Source organism: Balaenoptera physalus, assembly GCF_965194825.1.
Source record: "Balaenoptera physalus genome assembly, chromosome: 13".
NCBI classification, from domain to species: Eukaryota; Metazoa; Chordata; class Mammalia; order Artiodactyla; family Balaenopteridae; genus Balaenoptera; species Balaenoptera physalus.
In genome coordinates this window covers 87,935,867-87,945,996 of record NC_138892.1, presented here as the reverse complement: position 1 = coordinate 87,945,996, position 10,130 = coordinate 87,935,867, and the positions used below count along the sequence as shown (strand labels likewise).

Here is a 10,130-nt window from a genome sequence, read left to right as displayed (position 1 = left end):
GGAATCAATTCTTGATTCAAAAAATATGCTTAAGATCAAATCGAATCAATGTAACAGAAAAATAATTACAAAGGCTGAAAATTGCCCTCTTCCCCGTTTTTGTTTTTTGGTTTTTTTGGGCTTCTGTTAGTAAACCCATGTAGAAGAGACACTTTCTACCCTGAAGGAGACTGCTATCTCATCTGATAAATCATATAAGCTCCAGTGAATGTATGTCATCACCCTCAGGAATGACAGGTCTATCTTTGTCGCTCTTGTGGGATTTGAGGATTGACACTGTCAGAGAACTTGACTAATAACCTTCACCTGGACCTTCCAAACTCTGCACGTAACTTCTTGATAAAGATCTTGATAAAGGCCAATATTTTCACAGGTTGACAGGGTCGGGAGAAGAGGGTCACTGAGCACTTTGACACTTTTAAGTTCAGTTTACAGTAACTCCTTGAGAAGCCTTAGGTTTTGCTGCACTTGCAATTGTTGGGACAAATCACAAGAAAATGAATGAAATATGTGACCGTCAGAGATACTGCATCTGGCTTTATTCTCTCAAAGATACGTGCTTATGAGAGCAATTCATACACATCACTGTTTGACGAAAAGGACACATCATTGATGTTCACTAAGTTTAAATCGAATGCCTTTCACTTTATTCTAAAGCCACATACGGGTGTGTGTTGTTTCATCAGTGAGATTCATGACAGTGAATGGTAAGAAGTAATCCATTCCCCTTATTCTGCTCAAAATGCAAAAGACAAAGTTAAATTTTGCTAAAGACGGATCCATACTAGGGGAAAGGACAATTCTTAAATGCCCATTGAATTTCTTATCCACATGTTTGAAAATATGAGACATATTTAGACTCTAGCCAGGGGTATGGTTTCAGGTCTTTCTGGTGTGCTTAATTCCTTCTCTCTCTCAAAGTCATTTTGGTTTAAAAACACCACACTACATTTACATCCCATGACCAAAAACCTTGGAACATCAAACAAACGGTAATTAAGCATTATTATTTTATGCATTCAACAATGCTGATTTCAAGAGACTACACAAACAGGAATCCTTGAAATTGTTTTATTGATGACAGAATCAGTGTATAATTTGATGAGGAACCTGCGAACAATAAAGAATATGTCTATTGCCAGCAAAATACAATGATTCCAGGTCCTTTAGACATTACAAATACAGTTCTTTCACACCAGATGGTTCATATGTAACAAAGCCATTTTAGAATGCTTAATTGTGCTTCTACAAAACCTTCGAAGAATGAGGTAGTTTCCTTTACCCACCATATTTTCCACATTTCCATTATTACGCTTTCAGTGAGCTTAAATCCTTTTAACATAATCTTTAAACAATTGCTCATGAGAGCCAAGGCTTATTCATAAAATGTTTATTTCTTTCTACTTGATTATTCTTAAAGATCATCTCAAGAACCACGACACAACCAGAGAAATTTGAGACAAGCAATGGCTGGGGCTTTTTCATTACAATCAGACTTAGATGCAAGAGAACACATTCTAAAAATTCCATAGTTAAGCTGGTATTCTCCCATTTCTAACTATAAACTGATTTAAAAACTACCTCCTCACACTACTTTTCTCTCAGCCACCATATCAAGTAAGCACAGATTCTTCAGCATAGGGGGTTAGGCTCCATTTATTGGCTAACTATGGGATCATGCATTCTTTTACGTCAACAGGGGACCATCTGCAGAATTTATAGGTGCATACAGATTAGCCAGCTTATCTTTAAAATTTCATTCAAAATCTATTTACTGCCATATTCTTGAATACCAACACTCTTCAAACACTTATCAGTGAAGTAGAAATTGAGGCAGGTTATTTGTATTCCTTTCTCGACCTTGAGAATGACTTTAATGACCATTGTGAAATTAACTTGAGGAAATAGCAGCGTGTTGTACATTTTAGTTAAAAACAAAATGATAATAATTCAACTAATTTCCAAATCAGTTAACCTTCACCAAGGAAAGGGGGATGGTGGCAAATAGTATTCCCAAGGGGAAAAAGAAGTCACAATCTACTCCTTGCCACTTATTCTTTTATTCAGTCTCAAGAAGCTTCACAGATCTTAAAATAAAATGGTTGAAGAAATGACATAATAGATCTTATAGACTATGCAATTATAAAGTCTTAACCATATTGGTAGTAATCTAAAGTAGTTCCCATGTAACATGACCGTTAGATCATTATCTCAAGGTTATCTGATAAGCTGGCCACTATATTTAGTCACTTTCTAATTGGCACTATTTGTACTTGGCACCTATGTTGAAAGCCGAAGATCCCGATGGCTGGCAGAATGAGGAAAAAGAGTTCTCTTGGACAGCACAGAAGCAAGTTCGACTTTTTGCCTTTCTTTCTCTACTACCATTTGTTCTTCCTCTGACATCTTCTGTAGTTACAATTGTCTCCATTCAATGATGGGTAACAAGGAACCTAGCCATTGTGACAGTGGACATGTAGAGAAAATACATGTCAATGATAATACATTTTAATTCATTCCCATATCACAGCTCACAATTTTTACCATCCCAACAGTGGGTTCCATAGGTAGAACATTATGTAACTTATGTTTTAGACCATATTAATTGGTATGTGGTATGCAAAACATACTTTCAGACAGAAAGTATACAAAGATTACTTAAAACTTCAATACTTGTATCCAGCAGATTTTAAAGACTACCTCATTTGCTAAGACTGAATTTCATGCCTTTATCTTTCACTAAAGCAAATATGTTTACATATATCTGATCCCAGGGAATTATTTACCTCCAAACACTTGATATGTTTCTATTCTATTGATATGTTTCTTTATCACTTCCTCAAATTAATATCTGAGAAATTTTTTACTATGGTATGTATACTGAAGATGGAAAATAAATCACTTTCTTCTACCTTTGTACTTTTAAAAGAACTTTCTGGCAATGATAAAAAAGAATCTCTTTGCAATACTTTAAATGGCCTTTCTTTTAAAACCTCAAACTGTGAAAACCTGTTTAGTATTAAAGTTAGTCTTCCACCTGCTATTTTCTGAGTAGCTGTAATCCATCATTTTCAAGTCAACAGTCTCAACAGTTTGATTCATAGTTGACATTTTCCAGAAAAAGTCACTCTAGGAACATTTTGTTTATTTCAATAATACCTGACTTTGAGTTTAAGATCAGCAAGGATGCTGTAATTTGAGGTGTTCTTTTGTTAGATGTACCATGACAACTTAACATCGCTCCAAAGGAATGCAGTTAACAAATGTACCAGGTTGGCAGTAAACAGTAAACCGGGAGGTAATTCACACCAAGAATCCCTAAATACTAATCTACTGAGTAGTTTCCCACGAGAGGAAAGAAAGGAATGGAAAAAAGGACATTATTTCTTTTAAAAATGAGATGAAAATGTTTATTGTGATTTCTTGATAGCACATCGATAACAGATGTGCTCTGACCTTTGTCTCCTTATCATCTAACTGTATTAAATATTACTTTTATATCTAAAACTTCAAGTAGGAGAGTATAAACTCCATGAGGGTAATGTCTGTATACTACTTATTTTCTAAAACTAACTTTCTAATCCCTACTGTGAGTTGTGTTAGACACATATTTGTGCGTACTCGATCAACATTTATCAAGTTAACTGATCCAATTAATTATAATCTCTGTGATCTTTGTCAATTAATAAGTAATGCTTATTGAAAGAGTGGTACTCTCTGCCTCCTCTTGTGAGGAGATATCTGGAAAACAGACAGCTGAACAAATTCTACTGGTGGCAAAACAAAGTGATAGGTGTTATAAACATCTACTAAAATTATGTACCAGGATTACTATTCATAACTTAAGCTTTTGCATATCCTAAATCCACATTAAAGGAATAATTCTTTGATCCTATTTAGAATCAGGACATGAAACCAAAGATCCCTCTTACAATGTTTCTCTAACCCCTTTCTAAGCTTTAGTGCATCTCATGAATGTTTATTGCTCTAAATATTTTAGAAAATATCACTCATTGAAAGTGAATGAATGTTGTCGTTCCCTGCTTAAAATAGATTTTTCCCAATCATAAGGGTAAAGTGAACATATAATTTTAAAAAGGAACTTTTAAAGGAAAAAGAATACAGTGATTGAGCACTAAGTGGGAATGGGGAAAATAAATAAGCTTATGTTGGCAGCTAATTTTATAGCACAAACTCCCTAAAGCAGAGCTGAAACCGAAGCTTTAATAAAAAGTTCCTACAATTCTTTTGACCAAGATATACTCATTAATTGCCTTTAAGTGCCCCAGAGTACTCTGATTTCAGGAAGGCTAGATATGATGAAGAGTTTTCACCCAGGGTGTATAATGTAGGCTTCCCAGATCTTCAGGAGGGCTGACATTGCCAAGTTATATAATCGATGTGACATTGCGCTTTCTTGCTACCTCTGATCCTTTTTTTTTTTAATCTCATGACAATCTTTTGAGAAAAGAATAAACGGTGTTTACCAGGTAGAAAAAAAAGTGATTCCCTAACAAGTTTTCTCAGTCATTTATTCCTCTTTCCCTTTTACTTTTCCTCTGTCCTTTTGAAAGTAAAGGTTTTATCAGGTATTACTAGTTTATTCAGTCCTGCAGGTTCTGGGGAGCACGATACACATTCCTGAAATGGACTCTTCTTTTGGTGTATCATGAGTTGAATCCTTGATAAATGACTGTAACAAAGAAAATTCTTAATAGCGAATAGCTTTAGGAAATGCTCGGGTTTTGTCTAATGCCTGAAAGCTTCATTTTAAAATCTTGGTTTCTACTGATGTGTTTTGAAAAAGGCTGATGAACTTGGTCTGAAATGTAAAAACTGAAAAAAAGGTGGAAGGAAGAGAACACGCAAAATAAGTTAATCATTGTCATTTTAAGTGCCACCAGTTCTGTTTATATTCATGCACATGTGAATTGCTGAATCCCATTTGATCGACCCAATTAAACATTAACTAATTGCAGCCAATTATGCAAATATCAGCAACAATATTAATTTGTTGATCTTTTTGAGCAGATTAGCCTCACATGTTCCTAATGCTAGCCTATCTTACGCCTTAAATGATCAATTAGTGTTACGATAACTAAGTCTTGAAGAATGGATAATTGCCTAGTTATAATGTGCCACTCTTGCTGTATTAATCCACTGCAATTAAACAAATAGTGCACAAGGAAAAAAGATGTGCAGATGTTCCCTTTAAATCTATTTAACAAGTTAGTGTCAAAGTCAATTTCCTGTCTTATTACTTAAACGAGAATGGCAGATTGTGTTCTCTGTTTTAGGAGACCTTGTTTCCTTAAATGTACATCCTTCATCTTCAGAGTCTGGTAGAAAGGGCTTAAAATGCTCTTAAGGTTTGATGAAAGAAATCACACAGAAATAATGTCAAGACATATTGTTCTCCAACTCTTACAACGCACATGTCTCGCCATACTAAATTCAGAGATGCAAAGTATAAAATGTATTTGTGGCAAATAGATGATTTCCATTTCTCATAGGAATGTTGAGTCTGGCTATTATGGGCTACTTGACAGGTTAGAATTACCTTAAGTCATTTCTAGACTACAATATTGAAAATGAGGTCCCAGGATTTAGCCAAGGCAAATGTATACTCTTAGAATGCTACTTGGTGAACAAAGTTGTGCAGAGGATAGTTAAAGCACTTCAGCCCTACCTAAAAAGAACAGACTCTCCCAAGACTTCAGATCGCCAATTAAAAGCCCCCTAAAAGATATTTTTACCATTCCTTTTCATCTTATACTTCCCTCATTTTCATTTTACCGTTCCTATCTAAAAAGACTCTATGGCCAAAAGTCTTGGAAAAGAATCAAAGCCCCATTTGCTATGTGTTGCTAAATGCCTTAAGGAAAATTTTCCAGCACGTCAAAACTTTTAGAATTTTTTTCCTTGCTCTGAAAAGAGGATGAAATATAATCAGCAAGATGAAAGTTATTAGGACTAAAGGAAACCAAAATATAATGTCTGAGAGTTGACCTTCCAAGGGTAAATGTTTTCTATCAAGATTTGACTTTCCCCTAAATAAACCAGGATACAATTTAACTCATGGCTCCTAAACAAGGAAAATATCATCTATAATCACTCTCCCTGTACCCTAACCATGTGCTTATCCAATCCCCATCCAACAGAAATGAGCACCTATAAAACCAGAGTATAAAAACCAGAGTATATACCTCTTTGCTTTCTATCAAAAAACTAAATATGATTTATTCTGTATTTAACATAACATTTATGTGTTTAACACGTAACATATATCATTTCCATTTGGTTGATATGGTATCACGATCTCTCTAGAGCTATTACTTTAATTCCAAGACAGTCTTCAAATAAGAAATCATTCCTCCAACAAACTATGACTCTGAGCATCTCTAATGACTTAGTAGTCCATGGAAAATAAAGACAATATGAGGTAAATACAAAGTCAGAATCAATCACAAATTCTAATAAAGAGATTTCACAATATAGAAACAAAGAAGGTACACTTCTATAGAAGGTACATGTTCGTTCATTCATTCCTTGTTATGTGCCAGGAGGGGGATACAAAGATCTATAAGGCACAAGACCCTCAGTCTTGTAGTGAAGCCTGACCGCTGATTACAACACAATATGGAAAGGGCAGGGGTGGGCCTTGCTGATGCACCAGGAGAGCCTGGCGCAGACCGTGACATCAGGAAGGAGGGAGAGATTTTCCCTAAGACGGACTTAGGGGACCTGGAAAGAAATATGAGGGGAGGAAATCCAGTTTCTCAAAGTCTTGATTTAAAAAAAAAAACAAACCTTCTGAGGATGAAGATGTGTCGCAGGAAATGGTACCCATGAAAGTTACTCAGATCAGCTTTCAAACGCAAAAAACACTCACTTGGTTGAGGAGCAGAACATAACTTATGCTAAAGAATAAACACTTTTTTATCTGATTGAAGTACCAAGGGAAGCACTCAGGTTATGGAGGAAAATTCTGCGCTTAGATGGCTTCCATTCTCATCTTTCTAGAGAAGGTAAGGTAAGCTTCTAGGAGCAAGTTTATAAACTACCACTGGATGATTGCAATTCATCTTCTCTGGCATGAGGAAACAATCGCCCTGGTAACACGGATAATACAAACTACATTATGCACAACTAAAAACAGATAGCCAAAGAAATTTCTCATAATTCAAATGCAACAGTCTGTCCCAAGAGCACACAAATGATAGCCTGTTCTTTTCCATTCAGGATACTGTGATTGTCCAGTCACTCTCTTCTCTTCCGTACTACAACAAAAGCAAGAAAACATGTTTCAGTGTAAAAGCTCACAGCGCAGGAATAGCTTATAAATAAACTTCATGACATAACCAACGTTGTACAAGAGGTTCACTTCTGTTTTGAACATTAAAAGCATATTCACATTGAAAATAAGCCTATGTGTAAACAAATACCTGGAAAGAATCACAAATTTTATAATTATTGTGGAGCTCAGGTTTATAGCTGGTATAGGTCCCTTACATATGCCTTTTCATTGCCATTCTGTATTTAGTTTCTCAGATCATGTCCCCTTTCCACATGAATTGCCTCTTTAGTACTAATATAACTTGAGTTGAAATGAACACAAACATCAGAATTCCTGAACTGGAAAGAACTTTAATGACCATCTAGCACGCAGGGGATGAGCCACATAAGTGGGGCTCTGGATTTCACTTCACAGCAATTCCACTTCTACTGGTTTTATATAGTGGGATTCCAGGAAAGGTTTCATTTGCAGAAAATTTCTATGGCTTAAAAATCAAGTGTGAAGAGCAATGAACTTTTAAGCCCAGCTTCTCATTTAAGGACACTGAGGCTCAAGGAAACTCTTTAAAAAAAAATTTTATTGAAGTATAGTTGATTTACAATATTGTGTTAATTTCTGCGGTACAGCAAAATGATTCAATTATACATATATATATTCTTTTTCATATTCTTTTCCATTATGGTTTATCACAGGATTTTTTTAAATTTTATTTTATACTGGAGTATAGCTGATTAACAATGTTGTGATAGTTTCAGGTGCACAGCAAAGGGACTCGGCCACATATACATGTATCCATTCTCCCCCAAACTCTCCTCCCATCCAGGCTGCCCCATAACATTGAGCAGAGTTCCCTGTGCTATACAGTAGGACCTTGTTGTTTATCCATTCTATATATAATAGTTTGCATTTGCTAACCCCAAACTCCCAATCCATCCGTCCCCCACCCCACTGCCCCCCTTGGCAACCACAAGTCTGTTCTCTTCTAGGAAGCTCTTAATCACAGCTCAGCTCTGCCTCTGTGCAATGCTATTCCTTCTACATCACAATGTCCATGTGCTGGGTGCCTCTTAAAGAACTTTGAAGACCTCAGAGGGGACTTTCCTGGTGGTGCAGTGGTTAAGACGCCATGCACCCAATGCAGGGGGCCTGGGTTCGATCCCTGGTCAGGGAACTAGATCCCATGTGCATGCCGCGACTAACATTTCGTATGCCACATCTAAGGAGCCCAAGAGCTGCAACTAAGGAGCCTGCCTGCCACAACTAAAGATCCAGCACAACCAAATTAATTAATAATAATTATTATTAAAATAATTAATAATTTTCATTATTAAATATTTTATTAAATAGTTTAAATATTTAAATAATTATTAAAATAATTAATAATTTTCAATATGAAAATTATTAATAATTAAAGTAATAATTGTTATTAAATAATTAATTAAGATAATTAATTATTATTAAAATAAAAATAATAATAAAAAATAATTTAAAAAATAATAAAAAAATAATGATAACAACTAAAGATCCAGCACAACCAAATTAATTAATTAATTAACAATAATAATTTTAAAAGACCTCAGAGAACAGAATCTATCAAATTGGTAAAAAAACTGGAAGCCAGGAATGGGTCCACCTACAACCTTCTGGTTTACATGAAAAGGAGAATGAAGGAAGCCCAATGACTATAAGTGACTTGCTTAATCCACATCAGAAAGGGTTGCCTAAAGACAGTGGCCCCCCACTGTTGACTCCGTTGATTAATGATGAACGCTGGATAAAACATTCCCAAATTCTGCCTGATTTATAGATGGTGGCGACACAACTTAGTGGTAAGAGCAAAATATATATGTTTTATTTTTCTTATGTGGATTCCCATTAACACATCAGACACTTTAGTCATTAATAATAATTGGGCGTCAGCATACTGACATTTTAGCAGATCTTGTTACAAAACTTATGATTCATGACTACTATAATTTCATCTTGAATCTCACCAGTTAAAAGTGAATTTGCTTTCAATTAGTTGTTTTAGTTTTAAAAACAGTCAAGATCAATTTTCAATACGACAGTCATAGGCTGTGTAATTCTATGAACCTGCAGAATATGTGTTAAGGTTTATCTCTCTCATCCTATAATTTATGCTTTTATGTAAAATCATAGCATTCTGAGATGTATCCAAGAAATGTGATAATACAGGTAATTCATAATATCTAGACCTAGGTGGTTAACAATCACCTTTCATTTCAATGATGGATAATGTCATTTAATTTTCCAAGGCAAAATAACTCAGAGTAGAGATGACAGATTTTAGCAGGGATAGAAATTTTTCCTCAAGAGGTGTCCAGAGAAGCAGGGGCAAGAAAGCACTCATCTGCATGAGCCAGGCTGTCCTTATACCACTGGCAGTTTCGTGAACACAACCATAGTGGCAGTCCCACACCTTTAATGTTTGCAACGCAGCAAATCAAATCGAGCCTGTAGGATGGTCCTTTGAGCCCATGTGGAAGGCTCAGTGTGATGCGCAGAATTTTTATCTTTTCATCAATTCCAATTAGAACACTGAACTAAAACATGACTAATGACAAGCTTATTACTTGCATTCAATGCATGTACGGCAAATTTTACAAGGCCTTTGCTAAAATACTTTTTACATTCAGCAGAAAATTCTTAGCAACATAAAAGGTGAATCTTCCCATCAGGTACTTACTCTCCACAAGGCCAATAAAAATATAACCAGCGCTGCTCACCAGGTAGCACTTTGCCATCCTGGTTCTAAATCGCATTGATGGCCATGCAAAGCTCTGTGATCCCATAACAAGGGCAGAAGTGTGGA

At 35.5% G+C, this 10,130-nt stretch overlaps 1 protein-coding gene across 7 annotated transcripts in view; it reads right to left on the bottom strand.

Annotated features, from left to right (window-relative positions):
• Positions 1-1,057: 1,057 nt before the first annotated feature.
• The window catches only part of BCAT1 (branched chain amino acid transaminase 1), a 111,331-nt gene continuing 102,258 nt past the window's right edge, over positions 1,058-10,130 (bottom strand). For all 7 annotated transcript variants that reach the window (XM_082419830.1, XM_082419832.1, XM_082419834.1 and 4 more), the window contains one exon: positions 1,058-7,280. In XM_082419830.1, the coding sequence (XP_082275956.1) occupies positions 7,239-7,280 (42 nt within the window). In that variant the 3' untranslated portion in view covers positions 1,058-7,238. The remainder of the gene's footprint in view (positions 7,281-10,130) is intronic.